General features: G+C 42.1%; 1 protein-coding gene across 1 annotated transcript in view; it reads right to left on the bottom strand.

The window, feature by feature from the left end:
• Positions 1-7,270: 7,270 nt before the first annotated feature.
• th (tyrosine hydroxylase) overlaps positions 7,271-21,115 on the bottom strand; it is a 64,207-nt gene continuing 50,362 nt past the window's right edge. The window contains 5 exon segments of the mRNA XM_043706153.2: positions 7,271-9,350; positions 10,581-10,714; positions 12,339-12,434; positions 14,251-14,307; positions 16,436-16,505. Coding sequence (XP_043562088.2) covers positions 9,191-9,350; positions 10,581-10,714; positions 12,339-12,434; positions 14,251-14,307; positions 16,436-16,505 — 517 coding nt within the window. The 3' untranslated portion in view covers positions 7,271-9,190.

The following is a 21,115-nucleotide window of genomic DNA, read 5'->3' as shown; positions in this document are numbered from 1 at the left end:
TGGAGGTGGGCACAGGGTCCAAAGTAGAGGCATGATCAGCAGAATGTGATCCAGTGAATGTACCATCTTTGTGACAGATCTATAGCTCTGTAATACTGTACACTGTAATATGCACATAACCTGAGCATTCTCAGTGCCCAAATTCTCCCTTAGAAAGGCTGAGCAAGTAACCAGCTGAATCACTGAGAGGTCAACCATCTTCACATTTGGAGTACAGGGGCACACGGTGGCTCAGTGGTTAGCATTCTGCCTCACAGTGCCAGGGACACGGGTTTACCACCAGCCTCAGGTGACTGTGAGGACGTGGCAACGTTCTCCCCATGGTTGTGTGAGTTTCTTCTGGATGCTCTGGTCTCCTCCCACAAGTACAAAAATGTGCAGGTTAGGTGGATTGGCCATGCTAAATTGCCCAAATATCCAGGAATGCGCAGGTGGATTAGCCATGGGAAATGCAGGATTATAAGGTAGGGGGTGTGGCCATGGGCGGGGTTGGTGTGGACTCAATGGGCCAAATAGCCTGCTTCCACAGTATAGGGAGTCTATGATTCTATAAACTGAGCAATGAGCCGTCACTGAGATAAAAAACCCCTGTGAATGCTGTGCTGGAATGAGGGTGAGTGGGCTGCATCTGTATTATCCTGAAGAGTAGAGAACTCACAGCAGATACTGAAGGGGCAAAAGCCCATTTGTTGCTGCCCCCACCTTGATGCTGAGATGAGGAGTGGGGGCAGTATGATGGGGAGGGAAAGGTAAGTCAGATACATTCACTTCAGTTGGGCCTACAGTTTGAACAGGGATTAGGGACTCCACCAGTCTGTATCCATCATGCATGGGTCTGTGAGCAATGTTCTTGCCATCGAGAATAGAAGAGAATATAGAATGACCTTTATTGTCACATGTACAGGAGTACAGTAAAACGTTTACAATGCCACCCCACATGGCGCCATCTTATGTACAAAGTACCTCGGTATAAATCTTAGATTAAAGTAGAGAAATAAGAGAAAATAAGGAAAAAAAGTCACAATACTGCCAGTTATTTGCAGTATAAGTTAGAAAAATAAGCATTAAAGTTAAAAAGATAAGTATTACGTCTTTCTATAAAGGACCTGCAGTAGATTAGTGCAGCAGGCTTCCACACATGGTCTGATCACCCACACTCGTCCCCAATCCAACAACTGTCCCCTCTCCACTCGGGCCTCCATCCCATTGGCTGTCACCATTCTGCTTGGGCCTCCAGCCTATTGGCCATCCCCTCTCTGCTCGGGCCTCCAGCCCATTGGCCATCCCCTCTCCGCTCGGGCCTCCAGCCCATTGGTCGTCACCATTTCGCTCGGATCTCTGGCCCATTGGCCGTCGCCGTTCTGCTCGGGCCTCTAGCCCATTGGCATTGCTGCATTTAACAGGCTCACATCAGTGGGTCTTGCAGCCCCTCCCTCATAGGTCGGGACACCTAGCCTTCCCAGTCCAGGTGGGTCACAGCCATTTTCTTTCTTAGTGTATAGTTTTGATTGCCAGCGTGATGGAGTGCAACAGCAAACACTCTTCAGATAGTGGTCTCCAGCCACTGCCTCTAAATACTGGTGAGCCCCATATTCTCTACTTGAAAGCCCTTCCTGTTAACTCCACAGGTTTCGCACCTTCGCAGATCCTCACCCAACCGGTCCACATGAGCCTTCACTTGCCCATGCTTCCCACCAGCCTTTGGCATATGAGCTAACTGGGCCAGGTGCGGTCATACAATGTCTCCCTCTTGAAGCCAGGCTGTTCCTAACTATTGTTGCACCCCTACTCCCATCCTTACTTTACTGTGTTCTTCCTTACAAATACAGCCTCCTTCACTGTTGTCTGCAGCCTCGTGTCCCCACACATAGGTCCCCAGGTTTCCTGCACATGACAGCCACCCAGCCCATCTCACTTCCTTTCCTCCCAGCTTCTCTGACACACCCTTTTGACTGAAGCTGGTTTCTCCTACTGAGCCGCCCAGGCATCTAACTGATATTCCAGTACATCCCATGTATCCCATGCATATCCCCAAACCAACACACACCTCCGTCCTCACCTCCCTCCACCCCAGCTCTGCTCCCTGACTGACTGTCATCCTTAACCAAATTACATGTGACTCCAGACTCAGAGCTTTGTGGCTGACTCTAAGCTGTCCCCTGGGTAATTAGGGATGTGCAATAAATGCTGACCTGGCCAGTGATGCCCACATCCGGTAAATTTAAAGAAAGGGTCTGTTTAATACAATTTTGTATTTATGTTTGTACTTATGTGTGTATTAATGTTGTAATATCTCTCTCCATCCATGTCTGGAACCAATTGGGCATCAGGAGCCAACTCCTGAGATAATAACATCGAGTTAGACCCCATCTACCACCCCCTGAGAAAGGAACCGGAAGTGGCTTCATCACATGAAATAAGATCCCCACTGGAAATGATATCAGCAACCCAAAGAAACCTAAACATATAAATAGAAAGCAGGAATTTTCAGCATTGCTTCACCTGAGGCCCATTGAAGATGTTACCTAGCAGGGTAACCAAACGTCTGGAAATGAACCTTGCAGCTCAGCGAGCAAACCTACATCCAAATAATAACCAATATTGTCCAGCAAACACCCATGGAGACTGAATGCTGGCCTGAACAGGTGTGGAATCTGGGACCTTTGAAGGATGAAGATATCGTGTCAACTGTCCAGGAACTGAATGATGAGCAGAACCACATGACACACTTGCTGTGGTCACAGACCAACTGGATATTCATTGAGTGGGGACCCTTTATGTTGAAGGATCTGGATGACTGGTTGGTTGATGCCTATTTGGGTGCAATAGGTGATCCACTGGGTCTGTAGGTATCCAATAATGATGGCAAATCCTAATGGCCTTTGTGCCTACAAATGCACATATGTCTCCAAATGGATGTATTTCCCCCAACCCTATAAAATATTGCAACCGTGACCATTATAATGCTGTTATGAGGTAATGATCTTGAGAAATGGAGAGGTCCATGGTTGATCTCTGATGAAAACTTAAACATTTGATGTCCTCTAGTCTTTCTGCACAGGAGTTTTCTGCTGAAGCCCCTCCACAAGCTCTCTCCAATTCTAAGGCAACCCACGCCCATTTCAACTCTTTGAATGTTCGACCATTTGGTTACAAGACCTTCCTTGACCAATATCTGCTGTCCATGTGAATTAGCTTCTCTTCTCAGCAGTCTCATTGTCACAAATACAAACGATGGCTACTCTATGCCATTGGTTGAGCAGTTGCGCATTGTTCCCCATTCGTTAAGTACAGTGATCAGTGCATCAATTAGGGATCACAGCTCCCCACTAACATCATGCTCCAGATGCTTTCTGGTCTTGTGCATCTTGAATAAGAAGACATTGTTTCCCCACTTGTGAAAGAACCATAAAGGGGGATGCACAGATGTAAAATAACTGGTGAGAAAAGCAAAAGCAAGATGAGGACAAACTCCACGCGGTGAGTGGTTTCAACCCTCAAATACTGCCTGAGAGTGTAGGTTCAGTAAAAGCATTCAGAAGGAAATCAGAATTGTGTAAAGGAAGAATATGTGGGATTATGAGGAAATAGGCAAGAAAATAGCATGAAACTAATAGCTCCTTCAGACTGTGAGTACCAACACAATGGCTGGATGTCTTCCTTCTGTGTTGTAACAATTCGGTATTTCTGAATTTCACTGCTCACTGACCTCAAGGCAAGCAGGTACCATTCAGCCCAACAAGTCCACACCGACTCTCCAAAAAGCATCCCACCCAGACCCATCCCCCACCTATCCCTGTAACCCTGCATTTCCTGTGGCTAATGCAGCTAACATACATATCCCTGAACACCAAGAGTAATTTCCCATGGCCAATCCATCTAACCTGCACATGTCTGGACTCTGGGAGGAAACTGGAGAACCCAAAGGAAACCCACGCAGACACGGGGAGAATGTGCAAGCTCCACAAAGGCAGTCGTCCAAAGTTGGAATCAAACCCGGGTCCCTGACACAGAGAGGCAGCAGTGTTAACCACTGAGATATTGTGCCGCCCAAAGTTGCTGGGAAAGCTCAGCAGGTCTGGCAGCATCTGTGAAGAGAAATTGGAGTTAACATTTCGGATGCAATGACCCTTCTTCGGAACCCTTTTTCGTCTGAAGAAGGGTCACGAGACCTGAAACATTAACTCTGTTTTCTCACCAGATATGTTGCCTGACCTGCTGAGCTTTTCCAGCAGTTTCTGATTTTTTTTCTGATTTCCAATATCTACAGTTCTTTGGCTTATTTTCCAAGCACAGTAGTTATGTTACTGAATGAGTATGAAAGAGAGATGAGTGCAGATCCCACCACAAAAGCCAGGAAATTTCAATTCAATTACAGTCATAGAGTCACAGAGATATACAGAACAGAAACAGACCCTTCGGTCCAACTCATCTAAGCCAACCAGATATCCTAAACTAATCTAGTCCCATTTGCCAGCACTTGGCCCATATCCCTCGAAACTCTTCCTACTCATACACACATCCAGATGAGTTTTAAATGTTGTAATTGTACCAGCCTCCACCACTTTATCTGGCAGCTCATTCCATATACATCCTCCCCCCTGTGTGAAAAAGTTGCACCTTTTACATTTTTCCTTCTCACCTAAATCCATGCCCTCTGGTTCTGGACTCCCTCATGCCGGAGAAAAGACCTTGTCTATTCACCCTATCCATGCCCCTCATGATTTTATAAACCTCTAAAATGTCACCCCTCAGCCTCTGACACTCCAGAGAAAATAGCCCTGGCCTATCCAGTCTCTCCCTAGTGCTGAAACTCTCCAACCATCCTTGTAAATCTTTCCTGAACCCTTTCAAGTTTCATTATGGCCTTCCTATTGGAGGGAGACCAGAATTCAACGCAGCATTTCAAAAGTGACCTAACCAATGCCCTGTACACCTTCAACATGACCCGCCAAACCCAGTACTCAATGCTTTGACTAATAAAGGAAAGCATACCAAATGCCTTCTTCACTATCCTATCTACCTGAAACTCCACTATGAACTTGCAATCCAGGTCTCGTTATTCAGTAAGACTCCACAGGACCTTACCATTAAGTGTATAAGTCCTGCCCTGATTTGCCTTTCCAAAATACAGCACTTTGCATTTATCTAAATTAAACCATGCTGCATTTCTCATCAATACCTCCACAGGGTGGTGCATCAAGCAGGAGAAACAAAGCGTTGCAGTGCCACTGACAGAACAACAGCTGCCTGTCTTAAAGATGGTGTCAGTTGCCTGCCATAAAGATGGTGTTGGCCAAATGTTCACAGGACAGGGCAACCAAGATCAGTCAATTATTCCCACACTTCCAGCCGGCACCATAAATTCAAATTCATGAGATGCCCTTCATTAGGTAATGATCATTAGGTAATTTTGTTTTCAAATTTATGTTTGCCATAAAAATCAAAAGATTGAATAAATTGCTGCATTATGTTGGAAGCGAGAAATAGCTGATACAAATGTACAAGCTTAATACTGGACTTTCCTTTTAAAAATTCAGCAAATCATCTCTTTAAAAGCTTTGATTTTCAATGCAAGACAGAAATGGAAAGGTGGTTTGGGCAAGTTCAACTTCATGCTATTTTGAGAACTGGTCAAAATGCATTCACAGGTGCTAACACATGCATAGGTGCACATTGGATGACGGGCATACAGTCATGGCTGACTTATGTTGTGGAGACCATCTGACCATGTGTAAGCTCCAGCTTCTATCCTTGTTGGCCATCTTTGGCATGGCATACACAAACTCTAATTAAATAAAGCTAGAACGATAAACTAGAATGATAATTGCATCATATTGCACTGAAAAATCTGATTCACTAATGTTTGTTAGAGAAGAAAATCTTTTATCGTATATATGACTTCAGACCAGAGTTTTATGGTTAAATCTGAAGTACCTCTGAAATAACCTAGTAGATCAGGTTATTTTGACATTTTTTTTCCCCAAGATGGGTCATAAAGGCAGAGTTGCTGATCTGTCCGGATATGGCTACTTTAAGCAATGTCTGGAGAGTGGCCAGTTCTCCCAGTTCAAGATTTTTTCTAATTTAGTTTACTTTAGCAGGCAGTCAGAAACTACTGGTAGCAGAGAAGCTGATATGTGTAAAAAAAGCTTCCCTGCTTCAACAGATGTTTCTTGCTGACTCTTCTGCCTTAAACCTCTCCTGCCTGTAAGAACCTGAGTTTGAATTTACCATTTGCCAAGGGGTGTGTTTTGGGGGTGTTGTTGGTATTGGAACAGCTCCTTCATTAAGTTGTGATTTCGAGTCGGTTGCATTTCAAATTGTTGTTATTCTAAACTCTGTTTTCTTTTGTTTGTGTTTCAACCATAGTGTGTAAATAAATTCTGTTTTGCTTAAAGCTGAGTTGTTTGACCAGCTGCATCACTCCTGAATACCCACTTCACATCTGCCTTTAAAATAAGAAAAGGTTAGGGTCTGAGCTACCTCCTTAAAGTGTTTTAAGGAGGGTCTGGTCTGGTCCATAATACAGTTGACAAGGTGATTAGGATTTGTCATTACTGCTTTCCGAGGAAGGGAATGCTTAGGATTAAGGTCTCTATGAGATTTAAAAAGAACTCTTTATTGCAATTTTTAAAGGGTGTCCTATTATTTTTAAACAGTGTAGCCTAGTTCTTAACTCTCCCATGTGATGAAATATCTTTCATGTGTCAAGTATTCCTATTGTGTCAATATGGTCACTCCTCATTTTTCAATTCTACTGAACAAAGACCTAAGCTGTTCAACCTTACTTCATAAGATAAGCCCTTCATCCCGGGTATGAATCAAATGCTATTTCCGTGGTGGTAACTTCTAACCATAACTTTTCACAAGTTCCAAGTGAGTTGGGAGACATGGACAATGCATTAACTGAACAAGCGACTGTCTTGTCAGAAGTCCCTGATGTGTAAACCAGAGATGACACATGACGGCCTGAAACACAAACTGTGCATCCTCTGTTTCTCCTGACTTGCTCCCAGAAACATTCTAACCATCAATTCTTGGTGACTCTGGGACAAGTCAGGAAGGTTAATAACTGCTTGCATTTTGCTCTCTCTCTGTTTCCCACTGCCTATTTTGTTTCTGCATTTGTAGATATCAGTGCTTTGAAAGGAGGTTTGCTATGTTGACTGTCTGCTGTGATGAAAGAAGTGTTCGGATATTTTCCTTTTTTGGATTCTAACTTGCTTGCTTAACGTTTTCATCATTTTCAGTTTATTCTTTTATTGCAGGTTTACATGTGCTTTGGACATTGGCTTGTAAATGCTTTCTCATATGGTCACCGCAACAAGTCTTTGGAGAGGTAATTCAATACAAAATCACAGAATGATTTTTCTTTCCAACCAAGACAATGTTTATTACATTAACAGAGCAAAGCCAACATTCCAGCCCGAATGTGTAAGATTCCTGCGACAGACATTAGACTTGACCGCTGCCACACAATACATGGAGAAGAACAACTGGAGTCAACATGACAGCAACAGGCTTGTCAGTGAGAATGCACACTCTGAATGAGGGTTGGCCATTGGCCTGGGTTGGCTCAAGCAGATCAACTTCCCAAAGCTCAATACTAACAGCTTTTAAAGCAGAACATCATGACGTTATTGATAAAGACACCATGCCATTTTACAGGGCAAGATTAAATCTTAGTAAGGGACAGGCAACCCACATGTTTAAGGTAACTCACATCAAAGTAACTCGATAGAATTATTTGATGAAGGAGCAGGAAGTTGATGAAGGTACCACAGTACTTTTTTCGTATGTGAGCCTTCAAATGTCATGGATTAGAGTTCCACACTTCCTATCGGAAGAATGTTGTGAAACTTGAAAGATTTCAGAAAAGATTTACAAGGATTTTGTCAGGGTTGGAGGATTTGAGCAACAGGGAGAGGCTGAATAGGCTGGGGCTGTTTTCCCTGGAGTGTCGGAGTTACTTTGATGTGAGTTACCTTAAACATGTGGGTGACCTATCGAGGTTTATAAAATTATGAGGGACATGAATAGGATGAATAGCCAAGGCCTTTTCCCTGGGGTGGGGGAGTCCAGAACTAGAGGGGAGAGGTTTGGGGAAAAATTTAAAAGGGACCTAAGGGGCAACATTTTCACACAGAGGGTGATAAACGTATGGAATGAGCTGCCAGAGAAAGTGGTGGAGGCTGGTACATTTACAGCATTTAAAAGGCATCTGGATTGATATATGAATAGGAAGGGTTTAGAGGGATATGCCCCAAGTGCTGGAAAATAGGACTAGATTAGTTAGGATATCTGGTCGGCATGGAAGAGTTGAACTGAAGGATCTGTTTCCATCTGTACATCTCTATGACTATGACTTTACAACAAACATATTCATAAATTAGTGGTGCTAAATGGACAGAGACAATGAGTGCATAATACCTGAAAGAATAAGACAAAAGAGAGTAATGGCAACAGGATGTCTTTCAGACTGCCGAGAAATATGCTCTGGCACTCCCCAGGGACGCAAGTTAGAACCACTGTTTTTCTTGTTACACATATATAAAAGTGATGTGAACTTCGATGAAAGGAGTACAATTTTCAATATTATGGATGATAGAAACTTGGCAGCTGGGAAACTACTGAGCAGAACAGCAGTAAACTTCAGGAGAATGTGGATAGAAACAGACAAACACATTGCAGACTCGATTTAACACGGTAGTTATGAAGTTATTCACTTCGGCAGAAAATATCTAGAGAGGCAATTTTGAGAGAGGGAAGGGGATTGCAGCCACAACATCGAAGTTAGTTCCCCATTCATTCAAGCAAGCTTATCCACTTGCACAATTTGTAATCAAGTGGGATGTGTTGCAATAACCAACTCAGCATGGCTTGTCATTTTCTTTGCCCATGTAAAGCAAGCCGCCCATTCATCATGGGCCCTTTTTCTACAGTGATAAAAATCAATTTTACCTGCCTCCACCTCCTCTAACATTCCAGGAGGCAAAAGAAATAAAAGTTACCTGGCAGAGGCAGTGAAGCAAAATCCCTACTTTCTTCAACTTTATGTTCCTGCCTGTTCCTACACATGGCTACATTAGAATGAAAGCTAAAAAGTCTGACTCACAAATAAATGAAGCTTACAATGCAACAGTAATAGAGATGAAGTACATTCTATGATTGCATGCAGAGCCAAATGTTAGGATAAAACATTCAGTGCATCAGTCAGCAACTGCAACTCATCCTTCAGATTATCCAAAGAAGTCTTGATTTTCTGAGGATTGTCCAATACTTCCACGGTTTTGGAAAATGGATCATATTTCACTGAAAACGGCCGCTTGATGTTGGCTGCATACTTTCTGTAAGTGCAAAAGCCAAACTTATTTCAGAAATAATGTTCAGTGTAAACAACTGCTTGATTCAGATTATTAAATGCTGGTTTCAACTTTTATACCATAATCTTTTGTTTTCCAGAATGGTTCTCCTGAATAAGCATAACATCCACAAGGTTTGAACTATACAATGTTCAAGAAAAAGTTAAGGAGCAAGTCGTGGTTGGCAAATTTCAGATTATTGAGAAAGTGACCAGTTGAATTTAAAAGAAAGTGCTGTTTTCTCCATACATTCAGAGCAAAATATGAGCCCTGATATACACATCAACACTTTCCATTTGGGCAATAAATATTTGCCTTAATCCTCTGTGTTCTGCTGGTGAACCAATATCAAATTATATTGTAATGTTTCCTTGAATACAATACACTTGAATTTATATAACAAGCTTCCAGCCAAATACCTTACTGAATCTTCTAAAATATCATGTATGAATATATCAAGATATACTTGTCAAAATAATCATATTAAATTTGTCACTCATGACCTGCCATTAACAAATCTGTGGGATTATTGAATGTGATTCTCCCAAACTGCCACAAAGTTAGCATCGAGTTTGAAATATAACAGCCAATCCTCAATTAAGAACAAACTGAATTATAGTTAGTTGATTTAGTCTTCTCCCCATTATAAAATATTACTCCATCCTTCAACTCTACCAAAGGAATTATGCTTTGAGAGCACTTTTATAAATTCATTCATGAGGTGTAGGCATTGCTGGCTAAATGAGTTTTTATTGTCCATCTCTAATTGCCCTTGAAAGATGTCGGTAAGCCACTTTTGGAACTGCTGCAGTCCTTGTGTTATAGCGCTGTTAGAGATGCAGCTATGACTCAACTATGGGAAAACCTTCACATTGAGTCCAGATCAGGTAAAGGGCAGTTTTTCTTCCTCAAAGTACATCAGTGAACCAGTTGGATTTTTAACCCAATCTAACGTTTTCCTGACCATTTTATCTGAAGCATTTTTGTCTTACTTTCAGATTCTTATTAAATGCTCAAAACAGGATTTAAATCACTTCTCTGGATTGTTAATCCAGATTATTAGTTTACTAATCCAGTCCCAAATTTCTTCCAGAAATGAGATGGTTGTGATTAGAAGAGATATCTTGAGTAAATTAGCTGAATGATCAATGTAAATGTTTATCTTTAGCTCACTATACAAGCATTCAACTGTTACATTTTGACAAAGCCACTTACCTCAGTTTGTCTTTAGCATCATTGAAACTTTCAGAAACAAAATACACTGGTTGGTATGTCTGATCCTGATAGGGCTGCATAGCAGCAGCGTCAGAGTCAAACTCCCGTAACTCGGGTTCATCAGACAGGGAGTGCTGTGCATAAAACGTCAGATTCAGTTTCAGGTGAAAAATCACTCAAACCAAACTTTCAGGTTAAGTGGTAGCATAGGTTTGACATCGGCTTTTTTGTATTAAGGAACACACAGATTTTTAAAACATTTTATTTATTTCTAAAGCTGCACAGAACATTGTCTGTAATATAAACAAAGCAATACCTTATTCTTCCTCAGTAAATCAAACAAAATGCCAACATGTCTTTACAAGGAGCTGAGTGGAAGAATGTGGTGCTGTAAAAGCACAACCGGTCAGGCAGCATCGGAGAAGCAGAAAAGTCGATGTTTTGAGCATAAGCTCTTCATCAGGAAGAGCCTATGAATGCAACCTCTTCTTTCCTGCTCCTTGGATGCTGCCTGACCTGCTGTACTTTTCCAGCACCACACTGTTCAACTCTGATCTCCAGCATCTACAGTCCTCACCTTTTATAAGGGGCTGACTCGGTAAATCGATCTTGAATGATTACAGGTCATGAGTGCAAACAATCATTTAGTATCTACATGTATGAGCCCATACTGACAGACTAGTTGAATATCGGGATGTTGGAACAAAGACTAATTCTGTCTTTACCTGATGCACAAGGAGCTAAATACAATGAGGCAAAATCAGGACAGAAGGTTGTCTTAGTAAGTTGGCAATCTGAGATGAGGTGGGAGTATTAAAATTTAAACATGGCTTTGAAATGGAGGATCAACACAGAATAAGAAGCATTCTGAATGACTACTAAACTTAGAAGGATGAGATGAATATCATGATCTCTCCTAAAGAGACAACCAATGACTTTGATCTCATCCCATCCAAGAATCTACAATATTTTGTCCACAGTGCTGAGAAAAACCAGGTCAATGGTAATGTATCAACAATCATTCTAGAACTATCACTGGACTCTGGAGAGCCCAGGAGATTATAAATCAGCTATATTATTAAGCAGAAATTTAATAATCTGCACTGTATTGATCTAGTTTCCAGCAGTTAACATAGATCTTGAAAGGGAAGGTGCTGCCTGATAAATCCCATCAAGGAAATAAGATGCAATGATTAGCAAAATGCCACAAAGTTCGACATTATCTTACAAGATAATACATGGCTTGGAAAGGGTGGATGATAGGAAATTGTTTCCGTTAGGCGAGGAGACTAGGACCCATGGACACAACCTTAGAATTAGAGGAGGTAAATTCAGAACAGAAATGCGGAGACATTTCTTCAGCCAGAGAGTGGTGGGCCCGTGGAATTCATTGCCGCAGAGTGCACTGGAGGCCGGGACGCTAAATGTCTTCAAGGCAGAGATTGATAAATTCTTGATGTCACAAAGAATTAAGGGCTACAGGGAGAATGCGGGTAAGTGGAGTTGAAATGCCCATCTGCCATGATTGAATGGTGGAGTGGACTCGATGGGCCGAATGGCCTTACTTCCACTCCTATTGTCTTATGGTCTTATGGAATGTCCATTAGTCAAACACAAAGTCATGGGAACTCCTCGTGTGAGTGAAAGAAAAAAATGAGAGAGAACAAGAATACAACAATTCCACTCCGAAAAACAGTAACACATGAGTAAAAATGATTGTTGTTTTGCATGAAACGCAGTGAATACAGCACCACTTACAATTAGCTCACCGTAGGATGACAGCAGACCAGCTCCATATGCTTTAATTTCTCCATTTTGCTTGCACAGTCCAAACTCCACAGTAAACCAGTAAAGCTGCAACAGACAGGTTGTGAAGAAGCAATGAGATAGTTTGAGTGATGTTCACTTCAAACAGCTTACTTGAGAAATTAATCTAATGAACAATCTGAATCTACTCTACATTGAAGAAAAGCAAACACAGAACACAATCCGAAGATATACAGATTAGGTGTATTGGCCATGCTAAATTGCCATAGTGTTCAGGGATTCACAGGATAGGTGCAATAGTCAGGGGTAAATGTAGAGCAATGGGGAATGGGTTTGGGTGGGATATTCTTCAGAGGGTCAGTGTGGACTTGTTGGACCGAAGGGCCAGTTTCCATACTGTGGGAATTCTATGATTCTATAGGGATTCTATGAACACCTTCAGTCCATGTGCAAGCATGACCCTGACTTTCCTGTAGCTGATCATTTTAACACAGTGTTCTGCTCGCACACCCATTTGTCTGTCTTCAGCATGCTGCAGTGCTCCAACGAATCACAGCACAAACTGAAGGAACAACATCTCATCTTCAGACCAGGCACTTGCTGGATTTAATATTGAGTTCAGCACCTTCAGATTGTGAACCCACTTCCATTCCTTCTCTTTCTTTTAGCTTTACAAGAGGAACCTCGATTATCCGAACGAGATGGGCGGGCATTATTTCGCTCGGATAATGGATTATTCAATTAATTGATTAAATGCCTTTCCTCTGGGGCTCAGAGTTTTTAAAGTCTGCTCCCCATTCAGGAGACTATAGCAGCATACAGCGCACAAGACCGCGACCCCCGCCCCCAACCCCATGCAATATCGCCCCCTGCACCCAATCCCGTGCAACACCGCCCCGCTGCCCCACCTCCAACCCCATGCAACCCCCCCCTCCCACCCCCAACCCTGTGCAATACCGCCCTGCTGCCCCCAACCCTGTGCATCCCCGCACCCCCGCCCCAACACCATCCAACACTGCCTCCCCGCCTCCAACCCCATGCAACCCCACCCCCCCAACACCGTCCAACACCACCTCCCACCCCCAACCCTGTCCAACACCGCCCCCGCCCCCAATACCGTCCAACACCACCTCCAGCCCCCAAAACCATCCAACACTGCCCCCTGCCTGCAATCCTGTGAAACACCGTGCCCCCCCCCCCCGCCTGGCGCCCAGCCCCATACACACCTGCCCCCTCTCTGGGGCAGCTGGACTGGACACCAACAAGACTGCTGCAGTTGCCTTTGTGGGGAAAGTCTCCAAATAGTGCACACTTTTTGACAGGTTCCACCTTTGCCCTGTAGGACAATGTTGGAGAGATTATGGGGGAAGGAGTGTTCAGGGTACACCCCTGTGTAGAAGGTGTGGAGAGAGAGAGAGAAAGGGCGGGCAGTCATTTGAAGATTAAGCCAGTTTAATCACTGTAAACAAAAACGTGATCACTGTTGGAAGCACGTCTTTGATGTAATGTTTCCATCGGGACCTTGAGATCTCCTTCAGATAATCTGATTTTCAGGTAATTGGTATTCAGGTAATCGAGTTTACTTGTTACATCCTCTGTCACAGTGTCATCCCTCCCCTCCACCCACTCCAGTGGGACTGTCTATTCTTTCCAGTGTGGCTGTTAGACACATGATCGCTCTACCATTCTCACATTCCGATCACTTAATCTAAACAACCAACATCCTTTCTCCCCAGCATTCCACCCCACACTACTGCACAAATGTTACCCCCTCCACACTTCACATCAGCTCTGATGGAGAGTCATCTAGACTCGAAATGTTAGTTTGCTCTCTCTCTCTCTCTCTCTTTCACGGATGCTGCCTGACCTGCTGTGATTTCCACGTGAATGTAGTAATACTCACAGTAGAAAGCTTTTCAATTTCCTCTTCAGTTGCTCCGAGGGAGGCAAGACCAATATTCTGAGATGACAGAAGGACTTTAGATGTTACAGTAATCAAAGACAAACTAAGTGAGCTGGCAGTACAGGCGCTGATCATCAACTCATCCTTTCCTTCTTTACCACTTTGAGATTATTTTTCTCCCATATTTAAACTTGCTAAAATACAAAACTAATGAGCTCCAATGATAAAGGCAGTAAGTTTATGAGCGCACCATACCCTTCCAGTTCCTTCATTTTTCTTGGGCAGATTTTGTCATTCTCTCACTATTTCTGGACTAATGACCGGGAATGCTTAAGAAAAATTAAAAGCTTCCATGCAATTTTTAACACATCTCAGTCTCTTTTATATAATTTTCCCTTAAAAGTGCTGCAGTCCCTTCATCAACACCTCTTATAACAGAGCAATCCATGCTGTAATAACATTTGCACCTTCAGTTCATTTCGAATGACTTCATCATCAGTATTCCAATCACAGAAAATAGAATTTTTTTTGATTAAACCTACTTGAATGCTTCATAATTATAAAAATGCTTGCATTTAATCTTACATTAGCCTTCTCTAACACAAAGGAAATAGTCTCAGTACCTTGGGTCTCTGGTCACAATGAATGCATTTTTATCCCTTGCTTTAAATCTATGCTGAATCTATGTTGTGCACAATATGCAGTTTTACATAGATGTACGCAAATGGCATCCATTACTTGATCTATGGTCTCATTATTCTCTTGTCTTATATATCATGGGGAAGGGAGAAGCTGATTACCAAGCGTATGACAAGCAGTGAGCTCCTCACACTATTTAAAGATGTTAAAGAAAGGGGCAGAGAAAAGAGACTGAATCATAAAGTAGTCCCAGAAAGACCTTTGGGTTGGATAACAGTAAACATCCCTATAAAGAATGACTTCAGTGCCGGTTCTGAACTCTATAGTGCTCTTTGCAATAGCCATGATGTGGAGAAGCTGGTGTTGGACTGGAGTGGACAAAGTTAAAATTCACATGACACCAGTTTGTAGTCCTACAAGTTTATTTGAAATACAAGCTTTTGGAGTGTTGCCCCTTCATCAGATAGCTAGCAGTGCTCCAAAAGCTTGTACTTTCAAATAAACCAATTGGACTATAAACTGGTGTCATGGAAATTTTAACTCTGCAATTACAAACACATTGGCATGCCAAGTGAATGGAATACATGTACAGACATTGACTGCACATGGTCTTCCAGAGCAAGGAGCTCACCTCAATCAAGTGTTGCAGACTGGCACATTCCAAGGCTATGTACTGAGGGATGCACTAAAGCTTGGGTAGCTGCTGTCAAGGCGCAGTGGGGAAAGACCACCATTTAAGGTCTTTCTGCTGAAGTTAGGCCAGGGCCCATTCAGTCATCGGATCCCCCAATGTCTCAAATGTATGTAAAATATAATCTTGTACAAGAAAGAAATGCCTTGTGTTTGTTTGCTGGATATAGAGTCAAACTCCAGTGTTTGTTTGTTTCTTCATATGTGATTGTAGAGAACCAAATTGTTTTCGTGACTATGATAATAAAGATATTTTTAAGAATAAAGTATATCTTTGAAATTTGAAAAAAAAACATGTATCACAATACAGAGATCAAAATATGTCTTGACTGCTTTTAGGGGCAAACTGCTTCTACCAGTGAGAAACTCAGAAAAGTGATGGGGTTACCAGTGCTATGGTATCCAACCCATTTATTTTGCAGTATAGACACCATTGTGTAACAAGGCAATTGAAGTATTATGACCCACACAACAGCTGCATAACTTAAGATCAAAAGCATAAAGATCATCATATAATTAATCTGAATTTCCCCCTTTCCCTATAACCTTGCGAATATTTCCTTTTGAAGTATTTATCTAATTCCCTTTTAAATGTCATCTGCTTCCACTGCTCTTAACAGTCCTAAAATTAAAAACTCGCTCAGTAAAAACAAATTGTGTTTATGCTGCCTTTGGTTCCTTTGCATATTCTATCTTATGGTTTCTACCAGTGACAACAGTTTCTTCTTTCTTCCTCTGTCAAAGCCCTTCATTATTTTGAACAACCCTCAAAGATCACTGATCTAAAGAGAACTTACATGCTCTGTGTTTGTTGTTATACAGGGTAAATATTCATTACAAAGGAAGATGGAACTACCTGAGAAAATTGAGCAAATGTCTTGTCAGCCAGCATGGGGACATGTCCCAGCAGTTCATGGCAACAATCCCTAAATATAAAAAGGAAGAAGATGAACACTATCCAACGGTACATCTCGATTTTAATCAATACATTCTACAGTGAACATTTCTACATATTGTTGCTTTTATCTTTGTCTAAATTTCTCTTGCCCACACCAGTGTTATGGGACAGATAATGCCACTGGCATTACATACGCTTCAGTCCATGATCCAATAAGCAAATGTGAGGCTAGAAAGTAAATCGCTAAAATCTCTGAGATGTAAGAAAGGCACAATGGCTCTTTTCCAACCTGAGAAACAGGGATTTGAAGTGAAACCCAGGAATCCATTTGCTTTCCCCTTTTCTATTTCAACAGGAGGTTAATTGGATAGAGCTTTTGACTCTCCCCATTAAGTCAAGAGGTGGTGTTGGAGAGAGTCCCTAACTACATGTGAAATTCCAGCTGGGAGGTGGCTTGAGTCGGATTGAAGGCCTTGGGTCTGAAGTCAAGAATAGGAAGGGTGATAGATACCAGAGGAGATTATCCCCTGCATAAGACCTGCTAGTTCTCCAGGGGAGCAGGAGAATCGTGTTAACTCTTCACCAGTTTCTTCTTGCATAGTGATGTCCATTACATCAGTGGTATCCCTAGCTGGGATTGCAGAAGTCAGGATCTACCAATTATGACAGTATAAATGACCTAATCTCTGCAAGTTGAGATAATGACCACAACCACTGGGATGAGAGGCAGCTGGTGATGAGGAAGCTGTTAGGGTGGGGGTAAGGGTGCAGTGGTACTAGGTTTGGTTGGCTGAAGGTGTTGCTCTGTTATGCTTGTGCAGGCACGTTAGTTCCCTAGGATCTCAGGGCCTGAATACTGATGACTGTCCTTTAGGCTTTCGTAGGTGGTACCAACTCACGCACACCTAAAATACATTGCATTAGTCATCATAGAATAACACTTAGTGGAAGGAATCATCTGAATCATCTATTTTACACAGAGTCAATATGAAAACTGCACTGGCCTAGTAACTAATCTCATTTACGCAGCATGCCTAACAATCAAAACTGACACTTTTTTGGTCTGTATTTCACTGTTAGATAATAAATTATCCAATGAGCCATAATGGAGTTCTTTCACTTACTTTATTAATTGAACAGGAGGTAGTCTCTAATTGTGACTGTTGATTGTGTTTCAATCACAGTGAATGCGCACTATCTGTACCTGTCCCCTGATGATTTATTGAGGGAGTCTGTCCATTATAGTATTAACCATGTGCAATAGAAGATCACTGGTTCATTTGCTATCCTGCATTGTTAGCTGTTCCCAGCTAGGATAGCAACTGAAGTGCCACAAGGGATCTCATTAACCTTGTGTTAGAGAAGTCATCCTGTTGAAAGTACTCCATGATGGCAAACAAGGACAAAGGCTAACTGTGAGACTCACTGCAGTAAAGACAATTACTGTTACAGTATCAGACTTGCAAATGAATAATGGACACTTGGATGAGTTACTGGAGAATCGCTAGTACTTTTAGTAAGGTATCAGTGATATGGGAGAGGTGGGTAGAAGGATGTCAGAAACTGAAATTTCTTTTGTGTGTCTCCCATTTCAGATTTGTACATTTTCTTTGCAATTAATAAGCCTTATAAATTCCCTCAGTTATGTTATGTTACTATAAACACTGGCATCTGTGTTGTAATATCCTAAGACACGTCTAAACTACTATAGAATATTTTGTCAAAGCAAATCAAAAATAATGCATGTGTATGAAGTGTGATTGTTGCAATACATGTTCATTCTTACCAAATTGGGTCATCAAGTGGTCAGTTAACAATATGGATTTACCTGAAAGTGTTGATCTCAGCTTGGAACTGGAATAAGCAAGTTCATTACTTTAAGGAACGGTCTTCTGGGGTATAAGATAAATTCTATAAGTTTGTACCATTTTTCCTTGTCCAAAAACAGCCAGAGTTTGACTCTTTTTTGTTCCCTAGGGAACCATATATCTATAATGCAAATTATAATGCCAGAATCCTCATTGTTGCTATGAAAGACAATTCCAGTGCTGTGCAAAAGACAGTTCATTTTCCTAGTTGTACTACTGCATCCTCCATCACCTGATAATGCATGAATAAGCTCCGATTCTGGTTCTGGTTATCCAGTTAAGTATAATAATGCTATATTAGACCATCTTATATGTTCTACAACTGAAGCTAAAGAAAACAAAGACATAACAGAATATTGAAGAAAGCTTAAGAAGCTGCAAAACTAACAGTGATCCAATTGATTGAGTGTCTGCATGAAGCCCTATCAAAGGACTCATGGAGTGCAAAGAGTGTCAAGTTTAATCAACAGTAATGGGCAGGTATGATGACTGTCAAATGCCTGTTGCAGATCATATAATGTTAATAATAGTTAGCCCTGTCTTGCCTATTCACTGTGCCTTTAGGCTCTTCCATACTGCTGATCTTCAAAGGGACAAGCATGACAACATTTTAAAAATGCCAAACAAACACAGAATGCTTAAATCCTTGGACTGTGATATACTTCAGGACTTATTGCCTTTCCGAGTGAGGGAAATGTCTCCTTATCAATGCTGACAAACAAAAAAGATCTCTGTGGAGTAAATCACTCCGTGCCCCTCAGCTTCTCCGATTTCCTTGTTCAGTTTGTCAAATCGATGTTGCAAAAACAATCTGTTTTATTTCTCTCAATCCCAGTTCACTAGCCTTACTGGTCCAGCTGGGTGCAGTTGACCACTCTTTCTTGCATGCTTTTGGGGTGGGAGTGTGGGGGGGGGGGGGAGATCTGTTCTTGTACAATGGTAGTATCCTTATCTCTGAGCCAGGAGGTCCAAGTTCAGATTCCACCTGCTCCACATGTGTGTAATAACATCTTTGAACAAGTTAAGTAGAAAATATCTCCATGTCTTTTGGTATAACTAAGCTGCATTCAACTCCCAATCCCAGTTCCAAGCTGACAATTTTCATCCCCTTCATGCCAATGCTGTTCATTGGTGTGTCATTCCAGACATTAAACACACTAACTCTTTTATTTTGATACTGAGAGAGGTTATCAAGGTTTTCTTATTTGTTCTCACTTCAGTCTGTTTTAATATTATATCTACCACAGATCTTCTCAGACCTCAGGTCTCTGAAAAAGTTGCTGCCAATGTCTCGGCAGGTCCTGCATTTGAACTGAAGCAGCATTGGCAGGACAATCTTTCAGGAGCATTACCTGGAGGAGCACAGTCTGCAGAACACACCAATCTCAGTTGTGTTTGGAAAAGAGGTGGGTTAGGCTTGAGGCTAGCATCCACACTCTGTAAAAAACTTACCACCCCGATAGGAACAGCAGGAAGCAGCCAAATTGGCTGTATTGAAAGAAAGTCGAAAGAAATGTCTCATCCCTGACAACCCCAAACTTTACAGCAGAATCTGTGATGCCCGAAAGCTCTTCCTGTGCTCAAGATTTGCATAAACATTTGTAGCTCCGGTACCGGTTGCCCACAACTACGGCTCTTCCCGTATTTTCTGCGTCAGAGGCTTACAGACAACCAAAATTATTGAGCAGCTGATATGGGGTAAGGCCAGCACTTTGTGCTGGGCAAGATTCACCTAAAGCTGAAGAAGGCAACAACATGGCATTGATGGAGGAACTTGAAGAACACGGCAGATCATACAACCTCTGCTGGCACTCTCCACCGTCAATTTACCACTGAGGTTGAGAAACATTGGGAAAAGTGAGAATTCTTTAAAAGGGGGATGAAAGTGACTGCAGAAAGAACAATGGTTCACTGACCCAGTGTGGAAATTGGCTGAGAAAGTAAAGCTGGCAAAGAGCAAGAGGGACCAGGTGAAGAATATGGAGAAAAGGTTAAAAGATGGGGAAAGGTACAGAACATTAGATAAAGCTATGATGAAGAGCTGGAGGACAGGCAGATGAGGATGGATAGCATTAAAAGACAGAGAGGCACAAGCAGCAGCAAATAAGAATGACTCTAAGTTCCTCTACAGGGTCATATAGGAACATATTTGGTCTAAGAAGCAAATTCACTGAACCAATCCACCGCAAGAATAGGCAGGATGCTATTAGCAGATAAGGAACAGATGGCAAGGTAGGCGAAATATTTTGAAAGATCTTCACCAGCCCCGCAATAGTCTGCAGCTGCACACAGTCTACAACTCGAACACCATCAATACACCCATAAATCCATGACTCTACATAGCCATTGTATTATCTTTCTTCGATTTAAACCAGTGAGACATGGAAGAGAATTGTGAAGCGGTCACATCAATTGGATGTGATCTACTAATGGTGCCTAAGTAAGATTCTGGACATCACTTGAAGTGTTAACACCAGATGTGAATGAAGACATGCTGCACAGGATTGTTCAGGGTCACATCCCGGATTTCATGACAGAGTGATGTCTGAGCCGGCCAGGTGCTTACTTCATCTCCCAGACCTGCATCTTCTTTGAGTGGCAGCAAGATGGACACCACCAGATGGAAAAGCAAACAGGGTCAGTTAAAAAAGACTATCTGCAGCCAAACCTGACCCACAGAAGTTAGCTAACTGCAGCGACGTAACATATGAAATAATAAGCTTGAATTGCAAATTTAAATTTGCCATAAAAATACACACCTTCCCTTGAC

This window comes from Chiloscyllium plagiosum, unplaced genomic scaffold (genome assembly GCF_037043375.1).
Source record: "Chiloscyllium plagiosum isolate Xiang-an unplaced genomic scaffold, Cpla_swu_hap1 HiC_scaffold_18, whole genome shotgun sequence".
NCBI lineage: Eukaryota > Metazoa > Chordata > Chondrichthyes > Orectolobiformes > Hemiscylliidae > Chiloscyllium > Chiloscyllium plagiosum.
The sequence above is the reverse complement of the archived record's forward strand: the minus strand, read 5'-3'. Positions and strand labels throughout refer to the sequence as shown.